This window comes from Bos javanicus, chromosome 5 (genome assembly GCF_032452875.1).
Source record: "Bos javanicus breed banteng chromosome 5, ARS-OSU_banteng_1.0, whole genome shotgun sequence".
Classification (NCBI taxonomy): domain Eukaryota; kingdom Metazoa; phylum Chordata; class Mammalia; order Artiodactyla; family Bovidae; genus Bos; species Bos javanicus.
In genome coordinates, this window is record NC_083872.1 from 78,110,985 (window position 1) to 78,137,767 (window position 26,783).

A 26,783-nucleotide genomic window follows, 5' to 3' on the forward strand; every position below is an offset into this window, starting at 1 on the left:
TGTAACTTTTACTTAATTGATAGCAGACTTCCTTACGACTTGATCTCTTTCTATCTGGTCAGCTTCACTCATACTCACTCAAATGTGGTTTGTGCTTCTATTTACCCAGCTGTTTCATGTTTCTCTGCCTAGGCAAAGACAGTATTCCTGAAAACTCTTATTCATTCTTCAAGACCCAAATCAAGACTCTGATACTAACTGAAGTCTTTGTTGACCCACTCAGGCAAACAAATCACTCTATTCTTCTACCATTATAGCAAGGCTGCATCATAGGATTAGAATCACAGCAAAGTGGAAGCACCAGAAATAGAATGGGAAGGCACTTAAAAATCGGTAATTGACATTTTGAAGACAGCATCAAAGTAGTCACCATTATAAAAATCAATACTTAGTTGCATTTCCTTACAACAGCTTCATAGTTTAGTAATTCTATTTTTAACTATGTGAGGGTTGGAGACAGCATTTAACACTGTAATCTTTGCAGAGTTTAGGAACTCTAAAGATCTTTTGTTTTCTTTTTGTTTTCCTTTTGGGTTTTATTTGGGAATTGTGAAGATCTTAATTTCAACCTGTATTGCTAAGACTAACAGATAGCTTTACTCTTCAATTACATGGGACCCTAAGCTCTTTGAGCCAGTAACAATGTTTTTTGTCCTCAAAAAAGTACATGGCTTCTGTATGACAAACCCACAGCAAACATTCTCAGTGGTGAAAAAGTGAAAGCATTTCCTCTAAGATCAGGAATAAGACAAGGGTGCCCACTCTTGCAACTATTACACAACATAGTTTTGGAAGTCCTAGCCATGGCAATCAGAGAAGAAAAAGAAATTAAAGGAATCCAGATTGGAAAAGAAGAAGTAAAACTCTCACTGTTCAGTTGCTCAGTCGTGTCTGACTCTTTGCGACCCCATGGGCTACAGCACACCAGGCCTCCCTGTCCATCACCAACTCCTGGAATTTACTCAAACTCAAGTCTGTTTAGTCGGTGATGCCATTCAACCATCTCATCCTCTGTCATCCCCTTCTCCTCCTGCCTTCAATCTTTCCCAGCATCAAGGTCTTTTCCAACAGTCAGTCCTTTGCATCAGGTGGCCAAAGTATTGGAGTCTCAGCTTCAGCATCAGTCTTTTCAATAATATTCAGGACTGATTTTCTTTAGGGTGGACAGGTTGGATCTCCTTGCTGTCCAAGGGACTCTCAAGAGTGCTCTCCAGTACCACAGTTTAAAAGCATCAATTCTTCAGTGCTCAGCTTTCTTTATAGTCCAACTCTCACATCTATACATGACTACTGGAAAAACCATAGCTTTGACTAGATGGACCTTTGCTGGCAGAGTAATGCTTTTTAACATGCTATCTAAGTTGGTCATAACCTTTCTTCCAAGGAGCAAGCATCTTTTAATTTCATAGCTGCAGTCACCATCTGCAGTGATTTTGGAGCCCCCAAAATAAAGTCTGTCACTGTTTCCATTGTTTCCCCATCTATTTGCCATGAAGTGATGTGACCAGATGCCATGATCTTAGAGCTAATCAATGAATTTAGTAAAGCTGCAGGATACAAAATTAACAGAAATTCTTTGAATTACTATGCACTAACAATGAAAAATCAGAAAGAGAAATTAAAGAAACAACCCATTCACCATTTCAACAAAAGAAGAAAATAAAATACCTAGGCATAAATCTACCTAAGGAAAAAAAAAACCTACATGCAGAAAACTATAACACAATGATGAAAGAAATAAAGATGGCACAGATAGAGAGATATATCATGCTCTTGGATTGGAAGAATCAATATTGTGAAAATAACTATACTACCCAAAGCCTTCTACAGATTCAGTGCAATCTCTATCAAATTACTAATAGCATTTTTCACAGAACTAGAAAAAAAAATTTTACAGTTTGTTTGGAAACACAAAAGACCCTGAATAGCCAAAGCAATCTTGAGAAAGAAAAATGCAGCTGGAGGAATCTACCTTCCTGACTTCAGACTATACTATAAAGCTACCATCATCAAGACAGTATGGTACTGACACAAAAACAAAATATAGATCAATGGAACAAGACTGAAAGCCCAAAGATAAGCTGATGCACTTATGGGCAGCTTATTGTTGACAACGGAGGCAAGAATATACAATGGAGAAAAGACAGGCTCTCTTCAATAAGTGGCACTGGAAAAACTGTAAAATTTTTTTACAGTTTTTTAAAAGCTGTAAAATTCTTTTACAGCTATGTGTAAAAGAATGAAATTAGAACACTTTCTAACACTATGCATAAAAATAAACTCAAAATGGATTAAAGACCTAAATGTAAGGCCAGAAACTAAAAACTCTTAGAGAAAAAAGGCAAAACATTCTTTGACATAAATCACAGCAAGGTCCTCTTTGACTCATCTCCTAGATTAATGAAAAAAACAAAACAAAACTAAACTAAACAAATGGGGCCTAATTAAATGTAAAATATTTTGCATAGCAAAGGAAACTATAAACAAGATGAGAAAACAACCCTCAGAATGGGAGAAAATAATTGCAAATGAAGCAACTGACAAACGATTAATTTCCAAAATATACAAGCAACTCACAACGTTCAATATCAGAAAAACAAACAACCCAAATAAACAAACAAAAAGGGGCCAAAGTCCCAAGGCAAGGGTGGGAGCAGTCAGTGCCAGGACCCCACACTTACTGAGTACCCTCCAAGATTCATGGTGAGGAGGATATTCTCCCTGTAAACCTCTCTTCTGAACTCGGATGCCCTGGGGGAGAAGTTTGTGCTTTTCAGTTCAGATGGTGGAGTAGAGGGATGTGCGTTCATCTTCTCCTGTGAGAACACCAAAATTGCAACTAGCTGCTGAACAACCATCGCCAGGAGGATGTTGACACCTACCAAAAAGATACCCTACATCCAAGGACAAAGAAGAAGCTGCAACAAGACAGTAGAAGGGGTGCAATCATGTTAAAATCAAAACTCATACCTGCCAGAGACTCTTACAGGGTACAAACAAAACCTTGTGCACACCAGGATCCAGGAAAAAGGAACAGTGATCCCCACAAGAGACAGAGTCAGACCTGCTTGTGAATGTCTGAGGGTCTCCTGTGGAGGCATGGGTCAGCAGTGGCTGGCTGCAGGAACAGAGGCACTGGTAGCAGCAGTCCTAGTAGGCATGGCATGTGGCCTAAGTCTTCTTGGAGGAGGTTGCCCTTAGCCCTACCATAGAGCTTGCAGCCCTAACATGGAGTTGCTGGCTGGGCAACCCACAAACTGGAGAACAATCATATCAGAGAAGTTTCTTGCACTGTTGCAAAGGTTCTAGGCCCCACATCAGACTTCCCAACTTGGGGATCTGGCAAAAGGACTGGTAATCCCAAGGGAATTTGACTTTGAAGGTCAAAGGGATTTGATTACAGAATTTCCACAGGACTATGGGAAATGGAGATTCTTGGAGGGCACAAACAAAACCTTGTGTGCACCAGGACCCAAGGGAAAGGAGCAGTGACCCCACAAGAGACCGAGTCAGACTTGCCTGTGAGTGTTTGGGGGTCTTCTGTGGAGGTATAGGTCAACAGTGGCCTGCCGTGGGGTCAGGGGCACTCGCAGCAGCAGTCCATGAAGGCACATCTTGGCATCTCTTGGAGGAGGTCATCATTAGCCTTACCATAGAGTCTGCAGACTCCAGGACTGGGCTGCTTCAGGACAAACAACTAACAAGGAGGGAGCACAGCTCCACTCATCAACAGAAAATTGAATTAAAGATTTACTGAGCATGGCCCAGCCCACCAGAGCAAGACCCAGTTTTCCCCATGGAACACAGCCAGTCCCTCCCATCAGGAAGCTTGCACAAGCCTCTTATCCTCATCCATCCGAGGGCAGACAGAAGAAGCAAGAACTACAATCTCATGGCCTACAGAGTGAAAACTACCATCACAGAAAACTAACCAAAATGATCACATGGATCACAGCCTTGTGTAACTCAATGAAGCTATGAGCCATGTAGTATAGAGCAACCCAAGAGGGACAGGTCTGGTGGAGAGTCTGAGATGGGTCATGGTCTGACAAAATGTGGTCCACTGAAGAAGGGAATGGCAAACCACTTCAGTATTCTTGCCTTAAGAACCCCATGAACAGTATGAAAAGGCAAAAAGATATGACACTGAAAGATGAACCTGCCAGGTCATAGGTGTCCAATATGCTACTGGGGAAGAGCAGAGAAATAGCTCCAGAAAGAATGAAGAGGCTGAGCCAAAGTGGAAACAACACTGAGTTGTGGATGTGTCTGGTGGTGAAAGTAAAGCCAGTGCTGGAAATAACAACACTGCACAGGAGCCTGGAATGTTAGGTCCATGAATCAAGGTAAACTGGATGTGGTCAAACAGGAGATGGCAAGAGTGAAGATCGACATTATACGAATGAATCAGTGAACTACAATGGAATGGAATGGATGAATTTAATTCAGATGACCATAATATCTACTACTGTGGGCAAGAATCCCTTAGAAGAAATGGAGTAGCCATCATGGTCAACAAGAGTCTGAAATGCAGTAACTGGGTGCAGTCTCAACAATGACAGAATGATCTTGACTTCCTTTCAGGGCAAACCATTCAACATCACAGTAATCCAAGCCTATGCCCCCACCACTAATGCCAAAGAAGCTGAAGTTAAAGAGTCTATGAAGACCTACAAGACCTAGAACTAATACACACACAAACAAAAACAAAAACGTCCTTCTCATCAGGGAATTGGAATGCAAAAGTAGGAAGCCAAGAGATAACTGGACTAACAGGCAAGTTTGGCCTTGGAGTAAAAAATGTAGCAGGGCAAAGGTTACAAAATCTTTTCCAGGAGAACACACTGGTCACAGCAGACACCCTCTTCCAGCAACACAAGAGATGACTCTACACATGGACATCACCAGATGGTCAATACTGAAATCAGATGGATTATATACTTTGCAACTGAAGATGGAAAAGCTCTATACAGCCAGCAAAAACAAGACCTGGAGCTGACTATGGCTCAGATCACTTGAGCTTCTCATTGCAAAGTACAGACTTAAATTGAAGAAAGTAGGGAAAACCACTAGGCCATTCAAGCATGACCTAAATCAAATCCCTTATGATTACACAGTGGAAGTGACAAATAGATTCAAGGAATTAGATCTGATAGAGAGAGTGCCTGAAGACCTATGGACAGAGGTCAGTAACTCTGTATAGGAGGCAATGATCAAAACCATCGCCAAGAAAAAGAAATGCAACAAGGCAAGATGGTTGTCTGAGGAGGCCTTACAAATAGCTGAGAAGAAGAGAAATGAAAAGCAAGGGAGAATGGGAAAGATATACCCAGCTAAATGCAGAGTTCCAGAGAATAGCAAGGAGAGATAAGAAAGTCTCCTTAAATGAACAATGCAAAGAAATAGAGGAAAACAATAGAATGGGAAAGACTAGTAATCACTTAAAGAAAATTATAGATTCAAGGGAACATTTCTTTCAAAGATAGGCATAATAAAGGACAGAAACAGCAAGGATCTAACAGAAAGCAGACGAGATTAAGAAGAGGTGGTAAGAATACACAGAACTGTACAAAAATGGTCTTAATGAACTGGATAACCACGATGGTGTGGTCACTCACCTAGGAGACATCCTGGAGTGTGAAGTCAAGTGGGCATTAGGAAGCCTTACTACAAATAAAGCTAGTGGAGGTGATGGAATTCCAGCTGAGCTATTTCAAATCCTAAAGGATAATGCTGTTAAAGGGCTGCACTCAATATGCCAGCACATTTGGAAAACTCAGCAATGGCCAGAGTATTGGAAAAGGTCAGTTTTCATTCTAATCCCAAAGAAAGGCAATGCCAAATAATGTTCAAACTACCATACAACTGTGCTTATTTCACATGCTAGCAAGGTAATGCTCAAAATTCTTCTAGCAAGGCTTCAAAAGTATATGAACTAAGAACTTCCAGATATACAAGTTGGATTTAGAAAAGGCAGCAGAACTGGAGAACAAACTGCCAACATCCACTGGATGATATAAAAAGCAAGAGAATTAAAAAAAAAAAAACACATACTTCTGTTTCATTGACTATGCTAAAGCCTTTGACTGTGTGGATCACAATAAACTGTGGAAAATTCTTAAAGGGATAGGAATACCAGACCACTTTACCTGTCTCATGAGAAACCAATATGCAGGTCAAGAGTCAATGGCTAGAACTGGACAGGGAACAACGGACTGGTTCCAAGTTGGGAAAGGAGTATGTCAAGGCTGTATATTGTCACCCTGCTTATTTAACTTCTATGCAGATTACATCATGCGAAATGCCAGCTGGATGAATCACAAGCTGGATACAAGATTGCTGGGAGGAGTATCAACAACCTCAGAAATGCAGATGATACTACTTCAATTGCAGAAAGTGAAGAGGAATTACAGAGCTTCATGATGAGGGTGAAAAGGGAGAGTGAAAAATCTAGCTTAATCTCAGTATTCAAAAAACTAAGATCACGGCATCTGGCCCATCACTTCATGGCAAACAGAAGTGGAAAAAGTGGAAGCAGTGGCAGATTTTATTTTCCTAGACTCCAAAATCACTGAGGATGGTGACTGCAGCCAAGAAATTTAAAGACGTTTGCTCTTTGGAATAAAACTACAACAAACCCAGACGGCGTATTAAAAAGCGAAGACATCACTTTGCTGACACAGATCCATATAGTCAAAGCTATGATTTTCCTAGTAGTCATGTATGGATGTGAGAGTTGGACCATAAAGAGAGGGCTGAAGTATTTATGATTTTCAATTGTGCTACTGGAGAAGACTCTTGATAGTCTATTGCACTGCAAGGAGCTCAAACCAGTAAAGGAAATCAACTCTAACTAACAGAGACACAGATGTAGAAAATGGACTTGTGGACCTAGTGGGGGAAGAAGAGGGTGGAAGGAATTGAGAGCATAACATTGAACTATATATATTGCCATGCGTAAAAGAGATAGTGGGAAGTTGCTGTAAAACACAGGGAGCTCAGCCTTGCTCTGTGACGACCTAAGGGAGTGGGATGGGGGCTAGAGTGAGCGGGAGGCTCAGGATGGAGGGGATGTATGCATAGTTGTGGCCGATTCACATTGTTGTATGGCAGAATCCAACACAACATTGTAAAGCAATTATCCTCCAATTAAAGATAAAGTAAAATAAATTTAAAAATATGGCTTCATAGAAAGCTACATCTGAAATATTGGTTAAATGAAATCAAACTGAATTGATTCCAGGGTCTCTTATGACACAATTACTTAATATAGAAAAATATCCCTAGAGGAAATATTCTTCATAATAAAAATATGATTAACTTGTTAATTGAAAACTATAGTTGTCAGTGCTCAGACAATAAATATTGAGTGCCTTAGTTCAGTATGTGAGACATGAGGGACATGGAATTTATTATTTCTCTCTCCTACCATCACATCTCTAAGAATTGAATATGATTTCCTGTTCCATGTTAGTCTTTCCTCTATGTTAACCGATACTGGGACGAGGCATATAAAACTAGCTACTTGAGTGACAATATGCTCCTGGAAGATAACACTCAACTAAAACAGCTTCCTCAAGACGCGAATCAAGACCCTCACTTTGTTGTACCTCCCTACTCAAAGCTATTATGTCATAAACTCTGTCTATCCCAACCACTTTCCCACCATGCAAGAGCCACCAGGTCAGATCCTCAAATCATACGAACATCCTTCCCCTGGACACCTCATTTTGAGATTCTGCTAAATCTCTATTGAGGTGATATCTTACTGCAAGAGGTCTAATTATCAGCTTTTTTTTTTATAATCAATGAATTTTTCTGATGGTTTGTTGGGGAAATGACAACTGATACCTTCATATGACTTCTGCTGCTTACTGCACTTTCAGATATTTGGGTTTGAAAAGTATAAAGGTATAAAGCATATTTAATATAAAGCAAGGTCTGGTTTTATTTTAGACAAAGTGAAGTGAAAGTTGCTCAGTCATGTCCAACTCTTTGCAACCCCATGGACTATCCAAGGAATTCTGCAGACGATCTTCCCAACCCAGGGATCGAACCCAGGTATCCTGCATTGCAGGTGGATTCTTTACCAGCTGAGCCACAAGGGAAGCCCAAGAATACAGGAGTGGGTAACCTATCCCTTCTCCAGCAGACCTTCCCAATCCAGGAATTGAACCAGGGTTTCCTGCATTGCAGGCGGATTCTTTACCAACTGAGCTATTTGGGACATAGACCCAAATGTGAGGAATGTGGCTAAAGTTTTCAGAGTCAACTCTTTGGTGTTCCTATACTTCATAATTAGGATCACAAATAAAAATTGATATGGTTAATAACAACAATCTTAAATTTTAGTTTCCTCTCTAAGCTGACTTGTGGATGTAAGATAAAGAAAAAAAATTTACTTATTCTTTAACAATTATTTAATACCTACTGTCAGAGAAGGCAATGGCACCCCACTCCAGTACTCTTGCCTGGAAAATCCATGGATGGAGGAGCCTGGTAGGCTGCAGTCCATGGGGTCGCTAAGGACTAAGCGACTTCACTTTCGCTTTTTACTTTCATGCATTGGAGAAGGAAATGGCAACCCACTCCAGTGTTCTTGCCTGGAGAATCCCAGGGACGGGGGAGCCTGGTGGGCTGCCGTTTATGGGGTCGCACAGAGTTGGACACGACTAAAGCGACTTAGCAGCAGCAGCAACTACGGACCAGGCCCTGTTTTAGGTGTTATGTTGTAATGAAGAGAGCTAGAAACAGACTATAAAATATGGAAGCTACATAGGGAGTAAGAAGTGCTATTTAAACAATTATTTAGAAAATAATCTATTGATTGTTTAGTTCTTAGAACTGAACACTTTACAATCCTAGCAGCTTTGCTATTTAGGGAAACCTCAAACCAGGCTGGAGGAGTATATTGTGTATAGGAAACTTCAGTACAAAGCAACATTCAGACCAATTCTGAAAGTGAAAGCCAGCCATTGTTATGTATTTGAATGCTAAATTCTGTAAGTAAAGGCCAATAGGAAGAAAAAAAACAAAATCAGCGTTTTGTTAATTAGGAGAAACATGTGGTACTACAGTGCTCTCACTTGTTAAATAAGCCAGAATGACCTTTTGCATGGAAAATGATTTTAAATTAATTAATTCAACACTTAATTGGGAAAATTACCATATTATATCTAGAAAATAAAATTTAAAAGATGCATATATTTTCCTGTTTTTTTTTTTTTTTCCAACTTCTGAGTTAAGCATTTGATTTCCATGTTTCAATTACTCATGGGAGGGCATGAGTAAACAGTAAACAGTAATCAGCCAGACTCGTAGTACAAATTCCCATAGAAACGGCATCTGGGCTAATGAATCCTCACAGGATACCTTGGCAGTCTTTCAAGAATACCTAATACTGGCCTAAATTAACCTCCTGAGGACATCAGTCTACCACATGCAGTGATGGGTTCCCTACAGTGCAGATGGGTGCTCTCACACTCCCGCCCGTGCAGAGAGCTTTGAGGGCTTTGGGGATCAGGGGAAATGACCACTTTCTTTGCACTTCAAGTCCTCTACATTCTTCATCAGTAACAAAAAACCAAAGCAACAAAAAATACCTTTCTTATTTTAAGACATTTCTGAAAAACATTTTTTTTTTTAAAATTTTCTAATTTTCTCCACTGTGAGCTTACTGACCTCAGCCAAATCAAGACCTGGGACCTCAAGTACTGCCAGCCTCAGCACACACAATGATTCAGTGCTTAAAGGGAAAGGAATGAGGTAAAAACACATGGAATATACAGGTAACTCTTTTTTAATGGTCTAGAACCACCCTCTGCACTCCTTAGTAGACATCTTGCTCCCCAACATTAGGGGAAAGTGGCAATGATGGGAAATCAGATTTCAATTGTGTCAATACACGGATTTTTTTTTTTTTCCTTCTGGATTTTACCATTCCCCTCTTCATCTTTATATCTATCAAAACCACACCATTGTCCCTCAGTATCCATAGGGTATTGGTTCCAGGAGCTCCCACAGATACCAAATTCTGTGGCTGCTCAAATCCCTTAGATAAAGCAGTCACAGGATTTGCATATGACCTATGCACACTGACACATCTTTAAATCAATTCTAGACTATTTAAAAATACCTAATACAATATAAATGCTATGTACCTGACAGTGTGAGGCAAATTCAAGTTTTGCTTTTTGGAATTTTCTGGAATTTCTTTCTTTTTTTTTTTAAAGAAAAATTTCAATCTGTGGTTGGTTGAAACTGCAAACATAGACCCCATGGATCAGTTTTAGAAGGAGATACTAACTTGGGAACGGAGAGAAGTGGAAGCATACATCTGGACTGACCTCCGAATTGACAGAGGACGAGAATCCTACCTTTTGGATTCTGAATTCAGCCTAGCACAGTGTCTGGTACAGTTTGCTGACCTGATCTGAGAGCTTATGACAACATTTAGACCAGAATAGGGCTGTGGTGGAAAAACCACCTTTGAAAACACCTTGAAATCCAGCTTATCTTTGCTTAACTATCTATAAATTTTACTCATAAATAAATCCTACTAAAAGTACAGATTCAAGAATGCTATTACTAATAGCTATACACATATACAATACAAATTCGCTTAGTCGTGTCTGACTCTGCGACCCCATGGACTGTAGACTACCGGGCTCCTCAGTCCATGGGATTTTCCAGGCAAGAATACTGGAGTGGGTTGCCATTTCCTTCTCCAGCGGATATTTCCAACCCAGGGATTGAACCCGGGTCTCCCACATTGTAGGCAGACGCTTTACCGTCTGAGCTACCAGGAAAGCCCACTAATAGCTATAACAAACCACAAAGCAAACTGATCAGGAAAATTAAATGATTACTTTTTCTAAGCCTCATTACTCACAAAATTATTCAAATGTACACATGCAATCTTTTTTGTCAGGTTACAGCAGAACAAAGAAATTAGGCATCTTCTTTTTCTTATAATGTTTTTCTTACTGATTTACGTTTCATTATACCCCTCCTTGCATGGTTTGAAAACAATTTACGAGAGAGAGAGTGAAAGAGATAGATTGCAGGGAAACTTTAAGCTTGTATTATAAGTTTAAAATAAGGTTTTTAATAAGTTGTCAGGTTAGATTAATTACAACACATTTAGCTTACTCCAGAAATAAATTAACATATAACTAAAGAATAAAGTAAATTTTTTCTATCCAATAAAGTTTTTTTGGTAATTATAGTACTTCTAGGTTTGCCTTTTAAATTTTAGCTAAAATAGGAGGGTTGGGAAATTTCAGCACATAATTAATGTTGGGAGATTGAGGCAAACTTCAACAGTTTATTTTCTGATAAAGTCTCCCATATTCCTATATGATTTCCTTTATAGATCAGAATTTTAGTATAGAGACTTAAGAAGGTTTAAGATTTAAGATTAAGAAGGAAGAAGATTTAAGATTTCAGAAGGTGTGAATCCATTTGGAGTGCAACCAAAAATCTTAAACCTCACCTGGTTCTGTTTTAATGTGGACACCAGTTTCTGCAGCGTGATGTTTTCCTCCTCTAGTTCAGTGTAGTCCTGAAGGAGACGGGCTTCTCGGAATTTATATTCTCGGATTTCATCCTTCATCCGTATTCTTTGTAGCTCCCCCATCTCATTGTTCTGAAACAAGAGAATAAACAGTAAATACAAAAGTTTCTTACAATAGATTTTAATAAGTGTAGATAAAGTCCTGGTAGTTAATAATAATAAAAATATCACATGGAGTGTAAATTGGTATTGGTACCATCTTTTTTTGAGTAACAATTTAAAATCTGTCAAACTTTACAAGCACATACACATAACCCAGCAATTCTAAAATCATTCTTAAGCATACTTTCTTAGACATAAACGAAAAGAAAAATACAGTCATACATACTTACACAAAGAATAGGAAAAGTTTAAATATTTGCTAATAATAGGGAACAATGAAATGATCATGCATCCTTTAGTGGAAAATATAAAATTATTTAAAATAATTTATTTGAGAAAAAGGAATGAGTAGTAGTTTTATGCACTAAAATGGAAATTTAGCCACCATATATTTAGAAAATTATAGATTAATATGCTTCCCAAGTGGCACAGTGGTAAAGAATCCACCTGTCAATGCAGGAGATATGGTTTGATTCTTAGGTCGGGAAGATCCCCTGGAATGGGAAATGGCAACCCACTCCAGTATTCTTGAAAGGAGCCTGGCAGTCTACAGTCCACTGGGTTGCAAAGAGTCAGACACGATTGAACATGCACACGTGTGTGTGCACGCACACACACACATACACACGCACACATGCATAAAACCACCAATTTTCCTAACTTTGATGGGGGAGTCCTTCTACAAGTTTCAAAATCTCCCAACTAAAAGCCACATGGCCTAATTCTGCCTTGCTCCAGCTACCCTGGCTTCAGCCACAGAAACTTCTTTCTGCTCCCACAAGATGTTGAACTTGGCAGCTCATTCCTGCCTTCAGACTTTTGCATTTCCCCTCCCAGACTCCCTGCCTCCAGATCAAGGTGCCATGAGCCTCTCTGACAATGTGGTGAAGCTGACAGACCACTTCTCAGAATATTTTAAAGGGCACTGAAAGAGTTCAGATCTTCCAATGCCAAAATATGGCACTTTGGTATATTGATTATTTTGAGCTGAAGGCATTTGACAGACAGCAGATTCAGGAAGGGCTCTCTTCCCTCTCCTTTTCTACATAAAAGCTGGACATGAAATTTCCCTTGGAAAGGTGCCTTCTTTGTACTGGAAGAGAACACTCATCGCCAGAGACTGGGAGTCAGTGCCAAAATGGACCTGTGCAAACAGACCTACTAAAATGATCTTCCATTAGTTCCGTCTATTTAGTTTCTAGTCACTGTCCCATGATATACTACCCCCAGTCCAAGCTCCTTTGTCTTCTCATATCCCCATAATTTATCATTCTTTGTGCAAAAAAGGTATATAAGTTTTTGGGCCTAATGATTTCTGGCCTTCATTTTCCTTTTGAAGACTCCCATGTACTTGTAAAAAAATTCAATACATTTATATACTTTTTTTCTTGTTAATCAGCTTTATGTCAATTGAATTCTTCATCCTAGTCACAGAATCTAAGAAGATAGATGGAAATTTTCTTCCCTTACAGCATAAAAGACAACATTATAAAGGACACCGACTATGTTAAAATTAAGTTAATATAGTATTTTATAAAATTATGATATGGTAATCAGGTAGATTATTTATAGTAAAAAGAAAGTGTTAGTTGCTCATTCATGTATAACTCTGCAACCCCATGGACTGTAGCCCACCAGGCTCCTCTGTCCATGGAATTCTCCAGACAAGAATATGGAGTGGGTAGTGATTCCCTTCTCTAGGGGATCTTCCTGACTCAGGGATGGAACCTGGGTCTCCTGCATTACAGTCAGATTCTTTACCATCTGAGCCATTAGGGAAGCCCCAGATTATTTATGGTAGTGGCCCTCAATTAATCATACTTTCCTGTGGTCACACGCAGTACAGTCTCCTTTCAAGTCAACCCTGAACTGGCCTACAGAATGCAGTGGAAGCCTTAGCCTTAAGAGGCCTTGAAGCTATTGTTCTTCCTCTCTTGGAACTCCACCACCACGTGAAGAGGCCCAGGCTAGCCTGCTGGAGCATGTGCCTCAGCAAATAGTCAGCACCAGCTGCCAGGCATGGGAGTGAGACACCTTGAATTCTTCGGCTCAGATGGCTGCCAGATGATGGCTGCCACATGAGTGACCACAGGCTAGTTGGTAAGAACTGCCCAGCTGAGTACAGCTTGAATATCTGATCTACAGAATCATGGGGTATTATTTTAAGCCCTTAAATTTGGGGTGATTAGTAATACATAATTGACACACTAATACATGTGACTCTTTATTAATGGAATGTATAATCAGATCTAGTGGTAGATCTAAGAAATATATTTTCAAAGCAATGATGATATTTAAAGATTCTACAATATGATGTGGTATGAAAATATACAAAGTAATGGTGTTGCTAATGCTACTGAAGTTTGTTGCCTACATTCAAACAGAAGAAAACGTTAAATTTTAGTCTGAGTCTAGAGAAAAAGGAGATGTAATAATTTTTCCCTCCAAGTTTACAGGTCTTCTGCATTTGATCCACAGATTCCCTTGACCCAAGTTAGGAAACTTTTCTGCTTCTATTTGTCATTTAGGTCTCAGTTCAAATGTTATTTCTTCACAGAGGCCTTCCCTGAACAACTCCCCCACCTCTGCCCTTCAGTCTCCCATATTCTTACATGATTTCCTTTATAGATCAGAATTTTAGTATGGAGTAGATATTCAAAAAAATAACTGTTGAAAGAACAGCACTAAACATTACTTGAAATTAGTAATTTGCATACCTTTTACATTTTTAACATCTGAATATCATCAATCTTTTCTATAGTGTTGCTCATGTGTCCCTAATACCTGACATATTTTAGGTCTTTATAACCATGGAATGAATAAACAGGTATACAAATAGCTGAAAACAAGATCTAAAAAATATTATTGTAGGGATTATGGTTTTCTTCTGGGTTCTTAGAGCAGGGAACAAAGTGAGAAAACACATTTTCAAATAAACATACCCAAATCTGTGAAATCTGTGAAATGCCTTGACTTGTTACAATTCTTCAATGTACTGTCCAGCTATTTGGAGGCAGAAACATTACTTTATTCCCTGCTCCTTGAAAAATACTTTAAGCATATATGTTCAATAAGTATAGAATGAAAAACAGTAGAGTTTGGTGGTAAAGCCAAATTACAATATTTTATTAAATTCTTTTATTTTGTAGAAATAGGAAATCTTAATATTTTTCTGTATCTTTAAAGGTTTACCATTAACTGAATGATTTATAGTTATTTAGTTCTCCTCATTTATATGCATGAACATATGAGGAAGCTAACAAACTGGATGCTAGTCATTTACATAAAATTATAGACAAAAATTCTATAAAATGTGACTGTATACAATGTAAATATAATGCCCAGGAAATCTAGCTCATATAAACTCAGAATTAACCATAAAATCTTACATAGTAAGACAGTAAATGTAAGGACAAATTTAAGGCCATGGCAAAGCTAATAAGGGTCACCAACAAATAACTCATAAGACAGCGAATGAAAACTTCTGATGTTAATTAAGGAAAAGGAAGAGCTTGGTGTGGAGACCGGTTAAATTGAAAGACTTTCTAGCAATAAAACAGACATAAGACCCAGAGGAAGAAAACTGATCTCATTTATTTTGCTAGAAACTCATGTTTTTTTGAATTGCCACAGTTAAATTTTCAGGCAATGCTTCCACAGCAAATTTAAAAATTTGCTATGTTTGTTTTTTGCATACTCATCATCCACTCATCACTGACATTTTTTTTTTTCTTTCTGGGATAAGATGATGCTGAGCTCTACTAAAAACCCTTATCAAGAATAATTAGAGTGAGGAAACTAAAGCATGAGAAAGTAGAGAAAATGGCATAACCAGGGAATACTCTAGGCTTTCACCTCCAAAGACCTGAGCCCCAGCCTCTTCTCAGAGGACAGGGGAGTCCCTGAAATGTTTGGGGTAGACGATCCTCATGGTTTGCATTGCACTTGACTGTAGCAGCATTCTGAGGGTTTTCTTTTGATTAACGTTAAGAGGATTTCTTTTTGTGGGAATAATAAATTCCCTCTACTATTGGCCAGAGATATGAAAATATAAGCACTTATTACTACACAAAGGCTAAAAAAGTGTAAACACTAACAGTGCCTTCCAGGTCTATAGCTCTTAGCTTTTTATAACTTAATTATATTCATTGTCATATTAGATCTCAATAATAGCTTGTGTGAGTTGGGTGACAAGTTCTTGCCCACAGCTTACTCATCTGTAAATTGGGCATACTAATACTTAATATTATATGGTAGTTATGAGAATTTAATGATATAATATGGGGAAATGAGCAGAGATGCCCAGCACACAGAAAATTTCCCTAACAGTGGAATATGTGCTTCTACAGAGAGACATTCACATCTAAAGACTGAGAGCAATTATTATTATTTCTAATTACTCCTGGATGAGTCAGGGGTAGCTTTATAATGGACATAATATTTGACTAGAACCTTGAAGGACAAGTAGAGTTGACTAAATGGTAAAGAGGTGGATGAACCTTCCAGTTCAAAGTAAACTTTTGGCCAAAAGGAGAGTATTATTTGGTTGAGGACAATACTAAAATAGCCAATAGCCAGACTGAGCATTCCTTAGGGCACCAGTGAAGCTGGAGCACTGACAGAGAGAAAGAGAAGACAGAAATTCAGGAAAATCTAAAAAAGCTAATTATTTTCAGCTTATGTCTACATTTGGTGTTATTTCATAAAATAAAATGTTAAATTACCGTCTAGTGTGGTTAACCTATGAGGTAGTAGGAGGAACCAAAATATTTTCATTACTTGGAATCTTTCAAGTTCTTTACTAGGCTGTGGTTTAGGAAATAGGGCAGTTTGGTATGGTTGGTGCAAAGTAACGAGATAGACTTTGCAGGAAGTTCTATATTAAACAAAGGAATTTGGGGAATCATCAAAGTCTTTTAAACAAAGTCGTCATGTAACAAGACCCATGTCTTGAAAAGTCACTCTGAGAGGTGGGAAGGTGGACAGGAGAACAAGCTAAGCCATCCCCTAAAAGTCAGCATGAGGAAGAGGACAAGGAATATTGAGGAACATCTCAGCATGAACAAGACTTGGGCACTGACTGATGTAATAATAAATGAAAGAGGAAGAAGAGTAGAGTGAAAAAACAACGGCCTAATAAGGATAACAGAACTGTAAGAAAGGAAGAAATTTTACAACAAAGTGAACATGAGAGTTAAAGACTTGTCTTCTTAATAATTACATGTAATATTAATTTGGATAGTCAAACCAGGAATTTCTGGATCTGTGAGCGGAGTGAGGAAGACAACTGGAGAGGGGAAAGAATGGGATATGCAGTACTGACTTTCTTACTTCTCTCCCATAGAGTTGCTGCTGATGGGGAGTTCTGGCACTTCAAGACCTTAATATTTATTTTCCTTCTTTTGGCCAAAAATTAACTCTTCTCTTGCTGGTGAGAGGAGTGGATGACAGTTCTTGCCTGACCTCTCATGTCCTCAGCTTAGGTGATTTGTTCTCTGTCCCACATAATGAATAACTTACTTCCTATTTTTCTAAATCATCTCCAGTTCTCCCCAGAGGAAAGACATTCTTTCATCAAAGTTTGTTATGCTTTTATCTCCAATGTTCTCATTATCTTCAACCCTGTGTTTTTACTTCCTTCTTTACCCATGTTTGACTCTACTATTATCACATACTGTCTTTCAAACACATTTTACTCCCTTGCATCTCTCTCTCTCGAACACAGAACCCAACTTTCTGACTTGTTATGCCCAAAGAAGGACAGAACTGGACAAAATACAGATCCATGCCCTGTGGTTTCAATTACAACTCATGAAGAGGTAGTGGGATGTGGTGGTGAAGGGCCCTGACTCTGGACCAAACTTTCTTGGGTTCAAACCCATGCTTCAACACAGTAACTTTGGTCAAGGTTACTAATTCTCTGTGCCTGTTTCTTTTCCTGTCAGGGGAATAACCTCCATCTGTTAGGTGGATCAGAATGGTGCCTGGTATGAGTGGTGGATTAAAAAAACAAACCAGTTCTGAATCTCTCAAACAAGCCTTCAGTTCAGTTCAGTTCAGTCACTAAGTCGTGTCCGACTCTTTGCGACCCCATGAATCGCAGCACGCCAGGCCTCCCTGTCCAACTCCCAGAGTTCACTCAAACTCACGTCCATCGAGTTGGTGATGCCATCCAGCCATCTCATCCTCTGTCGTCCCCTTCTCCTTCTGCCCCCAATCCCTCCCAGCATCAGAGTCTTTTCCAATGAGTCAACTCTTCGCATGAGGTGGCCAAAGGACTGGAGTTTCAGCTTTAACATCATTCCTTCCAAAGAAATCCCAGGGCTGATCTCCTTCAGAATGGACTGGCTGGATCTCCTTGCAGTCCAAGGGACTCTCAAGAGTCTTCTCCAACACCACAGTTCAAAAGCATCAATTCTTTGGCACTTAGCTTTCTTCACAGTCCAACTCTCACATCCATACATGACCACTGGAAAAACCATAGCTTTGACTGGACAGACCTTTGTTGGCAAAGTAATGTCTCTGCTTTGAATATGCTATCTAGGTTGGTCATAACTTTCCTTCGAAAGAGTGTCTTTTAATTTCATGGCTGCAATCACCATCTGTAGTGATTTTGGAGCCCCCAAAAATAAAGTCTGACACTGTTTCCACTGTTTCTGCATCTATTTCCCATGACGTGATGGGACCTTAGGCATTCTTTATTGGTCATTCATAAACATCCACAGTGTGGTAAGTTCCCAGCTTCTCTCTTCCTACGATCAGTCTCCTCTATCCTGAGAATCTTGCCTCATGTTTACTTGGGTTGGGGGTGGGACAGAAGATAAGGAGGTATGGTTCATATTCCCATTCTCATTACTTTCTTCTAAGCTACTGCACACAGTTTAAAGACTAAATCCAGTCTTAAAGAAACTCTAACTTTTACATCCATATTTCAATTTCTATAGTCATGATTTTTTTTTCAATCCGTTCCAGTGAACACTGCATCTGCTCTTGTCAAAGTCATTAATAACTTCCATGTTGCCACTGGATTTGGGGCCCATGCCTGTGTTTTCCTCTCACCCCACTCCTTCAACAGCGTTTACCACTCCCTCCTTTCTGAAACTCTTTCTTTATGCTATTGGCTTTTCAGACATCTAAACTCTCATCTCACTGGCTGTTTCTTTGCAGTTCTTTCTGACTTGCTCTTCTCCTTCTCAGCTCAACCTCTCTACTGTTCAGTGTACCAAATCTATACTGAGCCCCTCCCTTTTCTGACTACTCTCCAAAGGTAACCTCATCCAGGGCTCTGGCTTTAAATATACCACCGATATGCTGATGACTCTCAAATCCCCACCAGGGCTAACAGAACCCTACTGGACCTGATTCTTGCTTACTTAAAGTGCTCATCCTATAGCTTTCTCCAACAAACACATCATGCTCCTGCTTTCTGAGCTTCTGATTTCCTAACCATCTCAAGCTGGGTCCTGCTTTAGAGTCCTTGCACCAGGTGTCTCCTCTGCTTAGATTTCCCTCTTTGTTCACACTTTTTTTGGTCTCTTTATTAGGATCCCAAATGTCATCTCCACAAGAGATGACCATTGAATCCAAAGTACCCAATAGTTGCCCAGTCACACTCATATAACCCTGTTTTAATGGTCTGAAAAGTGTTTATCACTATTTATTTGTTTTCTGGGTATTGGTTATTTTTCCTTCACTAGATGTCAGAAGGACCAGATGTCCTTCACTAGTTTTCAATAATTGGTCCCCATGTACCTCAGAACCCAGGGAAGTACGTCACTTACGGTAGTCATACCCCACAGCTCAGACTCATCACTTCCAGCCTGGGGTGGATTGGTAGTAATTGTGAAGAAAGTTGGGAAGTCTTTGAATGGGTGAACTTAGCTGGGTATAGCCAAAAAAGTACAGGTATATTTGTACATTTCATATATGTGAGTTTATAGATTGGAAAAAAATGCTCATCTACAAAGCAAGCCACAGGTAAAATTCTCCAGTGTTTAAAAACCCTTTTAATGACATCCAATCCATGTGTATTTATACTTTATTCCATCTCTGTAGAAATTTGTAACAAGAAAAGGGTTTGATAAACATCTATAGATGTAGATGCATAGGACTGACACAACTTATTATGTAATCTCTCTTAAGAATGGGTATAATCCATGAGGGACATCGACACTGTGATGTCTTTGTGAGATCAGCCAATAACAAGCTGATAGACAAAGAGATCTTTTTCCAAAATCACAATAAAGGAAGACCAGTTGCTCTATCAGGCAGTCATGTGGGCTTCACAGTCTTCAGGAGAGCTATTAGTGAAGAAAACGAGATGACCAGAGCACCATACAGACAGCATCTCCAGGTGCAATCCCAACTAAACAACTGGGAAATAGCTAGGAAAAACAAACAAGGTGAGTTTGAAATGTGGCTTAAAACAAACAAGCTCAGTGAGGAAAAAAAGCACGTAACAAGATTTGCCATGGCTGGGGAAGAGAAATAGAGGAGAGGATTACCACTTTAGGACAGCATTGTCCATTAGTGAGCTCCACATGAGGCTAGTTCTGTGCAGGGTTACTGGAATATTAAAGTTACACGCATCTTTTTTCTGCTAGACTTCTCAGAGCCCTTGATATGCTAACATGCATTGAGACTTTCTAAGAGTAAGATGTGATATGTAGCATTTGCTAAATTTTTTTGACCACAAGATCTTTGCCTTTTAAAAGGAGCATTTTGATCAATCCACAGACCAAACCACTGAAAACTGTTACACTAAGACAGTAGAAAATGACAGTACCTATACAGTTGAGTGGGGTAAACCACCAAGCTCTTTACAGCACAAGTCCAGATTCCTTCCAATTGCCAAGCACTGAATGGATCATCAGATTTAAATAATGAAGATTAAAAGGAGAGGAGTGAATAGGTATGAAAAGGGGTGAGACAAGATGATCAAGTATACAAGAGTAATATAGCTATAACAAAGCAAGACTCTGTAATCCTCACTTTGAAAGTACCTGCAAATCTTGTTCTGAAGAGAGTGGCATCATCAAGAGTTATCTATTCTAGATTGAATTTGAAGCAATATCAGCATCTTTCCCAGGGGATATCAGCCTCCATTAGAAGTCAAGGACCAGCCATCTCACAAGCAATTCACATTTCAATACCTCATTTTAAACATTCTTCTTAAGCAAAATCTCGACAGCAACATAAAATCCACCTTTTTAGTGTAAACATTTGAGATGGCACAAAATAAATAAGAGATGACTGATTTTCTTATACCCTGATTTACCATTTTCTCCTTCTTTTACTTGTATAAAAGGACATTAAAATAATACAGATATTATTTTAATAGCTTAATAAACATTTACATTGCATATTAATTGGAACTTTTTGTGTAAAAATTTTTTTGGTATCAACTTTATTAAAGATGTAATTCACATACCTAAAATTCACTCATTTAAAGCATACAATTCAATAGTTTTTAATACAGTCACAGAGTTGTGACCATAACCACACTCAATTTCAGAACATATTCATCACCGCAAAAAACAAATTCCAGGGACTTCCCTGGCAGTTCCAGTGCTGAGGACTCTGCGCTTTCACTGCTGAGGGCATGGGTTCAATCCTCAGTCAAGGAACTCAGATCACAAAAAGCTGTACAGTGAGGTAAAAAGAAAAAAAATATTCCATGTATTTTAGCTATTGCCACTCCCATCCCCTCTAGCCCAAGGCAACCACTAATCTACTTTTTATTTGCTTATAGTCTTTTGAGAGACTATAAAATATTTAACTGCTGATAAAATATTTTTTTTTTTACAAAGTTGATATGAAACAGTGCAGTCCTTACCCCTCCGTCCCCATGTCCTTTGCCTGCCTTTATCTATAGAAAACTTTAGTCAAAGAATAAGTTTAATCAGAGAAATGAAAAATACAGAAACAAAGGAAAACAGTCAAAGGAGACCAAATAATAATGTAGTCACTAAGCATAGTCAAAGACCTTTAGTTCTTTCTCAAGGGTTATAGATAATATTCTGAGCCATATCCTGTGAGCTGTCTTATAGATACTAAAACACCAGGGGGAAGAAGTTAACTATATAATAAACAGACTGTATCCACGACATCAGCTGCCACAATTCCGAGAACTGACCTCAGAGAAATGGAAACAAATGGACCTGAAACTGAAGATTAACTGTACCTAAAACAACCAAGTTCATGCTGGTCAAGCCACAGATGATCAATTTGAAGATGACTGTCAGAACTGACTGTACTGTTTCTGTATATGTCCCCTCCTTCTGTCTATAAAAGCTCTTGCCCCAGTGGCTGCCACTGGGGGGAAATCAGCCTTTGGACAGATGTCCGCCCTCCTCCCTACACCACCTGGAGGCATCTGAAATAAAGCAAACTTTCCTTTCCACCAACTTGGACTGTCTATTGGCTTTTGAGAGGTGAGCAGCTGGACCCTCCACATTCTTTCAGTAACAGATAGAGTTTTCCTGCAGCATGAATACTCCACATGATATCAGCAAATTGTGCTGATATCTGGCAGTATTCAGTATGATATGGACACTGGCAGTGTCCAGTACATATCAGATCCAGTAACAGAGATACTATGTTTCACAAAGTAGTATGCTCATTTGAAGTTCACTCAAGGAACTGTTGCTGCTGCTGCTGCTAAGTCACTTCAGTGGTGTCTGACTCTGCTGCTGCTGCTGCTAAGTCGATTCAGTCATGTCCGACTCTATGCAACCCCATAGACAGCAGCCCACCAGGCTCCCCCATCCCTGGGATTCTCCAGGCAAGAACACTGGAGTGGGTTGCTATTTCCTTCTCCAATGCATGAAAGTGAAAAGTGAAAGTGAAGTCGCTTAGTCATGTCAGACTCAGCAACGCCATGGACTGCAGCCTACCAAGCTCCTCCATCCTGTAAATTACTTTTTAATCAGTGAAAGTGTGGCTTTGAGAGGTGGGTATTGCAATCAGGACATACTGACTCATTTTGGAATGAGCTTTTGCAGATATTAAAATACTGGGATCTTCTCTTCTTTCCATACTCAAACTTGAAGTCAGGAAACCATGATCATTTCCCAAAATAGTCTAGTTACCTCTTACTTACTACTTTGGTTTTTCTTTTTAAAATTTCTCTTTTTTTTAATTTAACGATGCAAAACATCATAATGAATGATGGTATGACAGTTTTCTTTTCTGATAGTATCTCCTTATAATTATGAATATCCATGCTGCCCTGATTACACAATTACTGTAATAATTTATTAAATGGAAAAGGGAAATTTAGGGAAAGGGAAATGTACACTAAACAGATTTGAAATTTAGATTGTGCAATAAACATCAAGGCTCAATTGACAGATATTCCAGAGACAGTTGGATCTCTAGCACCTCACCTATTTCACCTCAACTTCACAGACTTTCTTGTGACATTGCTGTAAAGAATAGAATCAATAGTTTCAAAATCATTGAGTATAATAATTAATTTTGGTTTCCATTTCCAAGGGAACACCCTATATAAAGATTTTTAATGAGAAGAAAGACCATGAAAAGGAAAGAAGTGAACAAAAGTGGAAGTAATGGTATGTATTTAAAACAATTTTTAAAAATAGCAGTGAACACTGAAATAAAAAATTAGAGGAATGAAAAAGAAGAAGGGATTGAAAAATGACAAAATGTGAGATAAGTATCAGGGGGATAAAATCCTGAGCAGAAAGGGAGGTATTGATGCAATTTATAACTTGATTGAAAGATACAAGTTAACTCTTCGGGGGGCTGAAGGTTATTAGAGACACTATTTTTATTTATTCCTTAAGTATGTGCATATAGTAGAGGCTGATTGATTCATCCAGATAGTTCTGAAACTTTTACAGGGTATCTGATTGGTCTGATTTACTTGCTTATTTTTGTTAATATGTGTGTGTGTGTGTGTGTGTGTGTGCATGGACACACATGTGCTTGGCCACTCTGCCATGTTCGACAATTTGCGACCCTATGGACTGTAGGCCACCAGGCTCCTCTGTTCATGGGATTCTCCAGCAAGAATACTGGAGTGGGTTGCCAATTCCTTCTCCAGGGGATCTTCCCCATCCAGGGATTAAACCTGGGTCTCCTGCATTGCAGGCAATTCTTTACTGTCTGAGCCATTATAAAGCACCTTTATTACCCAGGAAACAAATAACCCAAACATTGGTAATAAAGAAGAAAATTTAAACTAATAGTGAATATAGTTACTCAAATGAAGTTTTCAATACATAGAATAGTATGAAAAATAACACCTTCAGAAAAACAACTATTTTACAAAGAAGTGGGTGGTAGAGTAAAAATAGCTCTGGACCTGGATTTGAATGCTAGCTTACACCAAAAAATTTCCAGGACTTTCAATTTTCTTACCTCTAAAAACATAAAAATAGCTTTCTACTTCACTCCAGAGTAGTCAGAAATAATGAGAAAATATTTCTAAAAGCACTTTGTAAATTGTAACGAGCCATCCTACATCCTTATTAAGAGGTAGTTCTTTTATCGGGGAGCACATATATACCTGTGATGGGTTCATTTTGATATATGGCAAAACCAATACATTATTGTTAAGTTAAAAATAAATAAATAAAATGAAAAAAAAAAAACAAAATAAATGGTTTCTCTAAAAAATAAAAGGTCAGTTAAACGCTTTTATAGAACAGTGTTGGAAATTCTTCAGAATTTCTTTATCAATCACCATTTGAAGATTCTTAAAAAAAACCCCATCAACATGTAGATATGCTTCTAGCTCATCATATGAATAATTTAAAACGAGGAGATACTGATTTCAGACCCAGAAATTATAAAAATATATGCAATGAATAAAAATCTCACTCTCAACTTTTTCCATCCCTCCAACCTGCTGTTCTTAGTATCTCATGTATATTTGCAGTTTCTTTACATTTTGCTTATTTCAAACTGTATCTACAAAGCCAACTTGTTCCCACATGAGAATGAACATGGTTAACATAATTATATAATGGACTAATCATGATAAAATTATTTATATATATGTATATGTGGCATATATATACATATATGTCACATACACATCTAGTGATATACATACATATCACTAGAATCCGTATCTCGTATAGCATTCTTCAGTTACAAGCTAGAATTTATTTATTCAATAAGCACTTATATAATGTTTACAATGTGCCAAGACCATTCTAAGCACTTCAGAAATATAAAACTTTTTAAACTTTTAGTCTCCATAACAACTCTATGAAGTAGAGCCCATTATAATCCCATTTTACAGCTAGGCTAATGGAGGCATGGGTAGGTTATATAATGATTTCCTCCAAGTTCAAGAATAAGTGCAGAGTCAGGAGTTCAATCTAGCTCTAGAACATGTATTCTGAACCATTAAAATCTGCTTTCTTCTTCTTTTTAAAAATGATGTTTTTTAATGTGCTGCGCTGGGGTCTTAGTTGCATGCTGTATCTTTAGTTGTGACATGTGGACTCCTAATTGAGGCATGTGGGATCTAGGTCTCTGATCAGGGACTGAACCTGGGGCCCCTGCACTGGGAGCATGAAGTCCCAGTTACTGGACCACCAGGGAAGTTCCAAGCCTAAAAATGGCTTATTAAGTGAACTGTTGCTTGAATGGCTTATGATGGCTATTATGAACCAGATTATTGTAAATTCTCTAGGATTTAGTTTCCTTCTATGAAATAAGGAATGAATAGAAATTCAAATGCCTCAGTAAATTTGCTCCATTTTATAACGTTAGTGGATACTATTTCTGAAAGATAAATTATTTTATTATTTTCAACACATAACTTCTTGCAAAGAACTGATTCTAGAGATAATGATGTAATAGTACCAAGAGATGCCCAAGTTTTGACCATTCATTGTCTATTAAGTTTCAGAGTAAAACCTCTGACTGCTAAAGCAAAGCCATAACCTTGACCCTGACTGTTACAGTGTCTCCAGAATCTTTCCCTTCCAAAGGCTTTCAATATTCTGGGCATGTGAGTACTATAGGCTAACTAATACTACAGGAATTCTGCTGTATATGTGCTTATTAAAATGTAAGTTCAAAACCCTGAAGTATCTTAAGATGCCCGGCATTCTGCTTTTCAACATTTATATTAAAAGTCTAAGAAATTCGAGATATATTTTTTTAGGTAATTATTAAAGGTGATCAATTTGCTACCATTGCAATCTACATTAACCTTTCGAAAAGATGTCTCCTTACTAACATCTTCCTGGTACTGGCTTTTCCTTTTGTTTTGAAATAAGTGGAAACTGAACTTTGGAAAAACCTAGAGAAAGGAATTTTGCTATGGCAGGAGTGATAACTTGAGAGACAGGTGAAGACCTAAGTAGTGAAATTTAAAACTGGTAAGGTCCCGGTGAGAGGGAAGCAATACTGGCAAAGAATATGGACTATTGTGTAAGGTTGGGGTTAATCGGTAGTTAAAGTTTACTCTTCGCTCATCTTCAGAGACCCCAGACAACTGCAACTGACCCTGGCCCCTAATAGGATGAATTAGTGACTAATTAGTGACTTATCAGTGACTTATAATGTGCTGCTTAAACCTGAAACTCCCTTGACACACACTCTACTAGTTTGTCTCCATTACTTACAGAACATTTATAAGCTGACGATTGGTACTTGGCTCCATAGGTTATACTGTCTAATTTTAGCTATTTATGAGCAGCTGGGTATAAAAGACTCTTCTGTAAAATTATATGAAAACAGGTATCGCGTGTGTATCTTAGTGCTTCACAACCTGAAAACAAAACACATCCAGTGGTATTAAGAAAGGGCCCTGCAGCTGCGCTGGAAGTCTCAGACCTCTGACTGTTTCCTCTCCTCTGCTGTACCTGTTCTTCAGTTGATCAAAGCTGAGGGAGAGCGGAATAAGTCATCCCAGTATATGCCACTTTGGAACGTGGATTATTTTGAGCTGAAAACCATAGGGATCCAGCAGACTTAGGAAGAGCTTTTAATCTGCCTCTTACTTGTTTAAAAGAATTTAGATCGAGGGCTTAAATCAGGAAAACAGCTATTATCAGATATAACTTTTTGTATCAGAAAGACTTGTCTGCATGGTGCAGCAAACATTTGTTCATCAAACATT

General features: G+C 38.6%; 1 protein-coding gene across 5 annotated transcripts in view; it reads right to left on the reverse strand.

Moving 5' to 3' along the window:
• Positions 1 to 26,783, reverse strand: part of BICD1 (BICD cargo adaptor 1) — a 252,610-nt gene that overhangs the window by 60,873 nt on the left and 164,954 nt on the right. For all 5 annotated transcript variants that reach the window (XR_009736572.1, XR_009736573.1, XM_061417442.1 and 2 more), the window contains exon 3: positions 11,495 to 11,647. Coding sequence is in view for 3 of the 5 variants with exons in the window: in XM_061417442.1 (XP_061273426.1) it covers positions 11,495 to 11,647 (153 nt within the window). In the remaining 2 variants the exon portion in view is untranslated. The remainder of the gene's footprint in view (positions 1 to 11,494; positions 11,648 to 26,783) is intronic.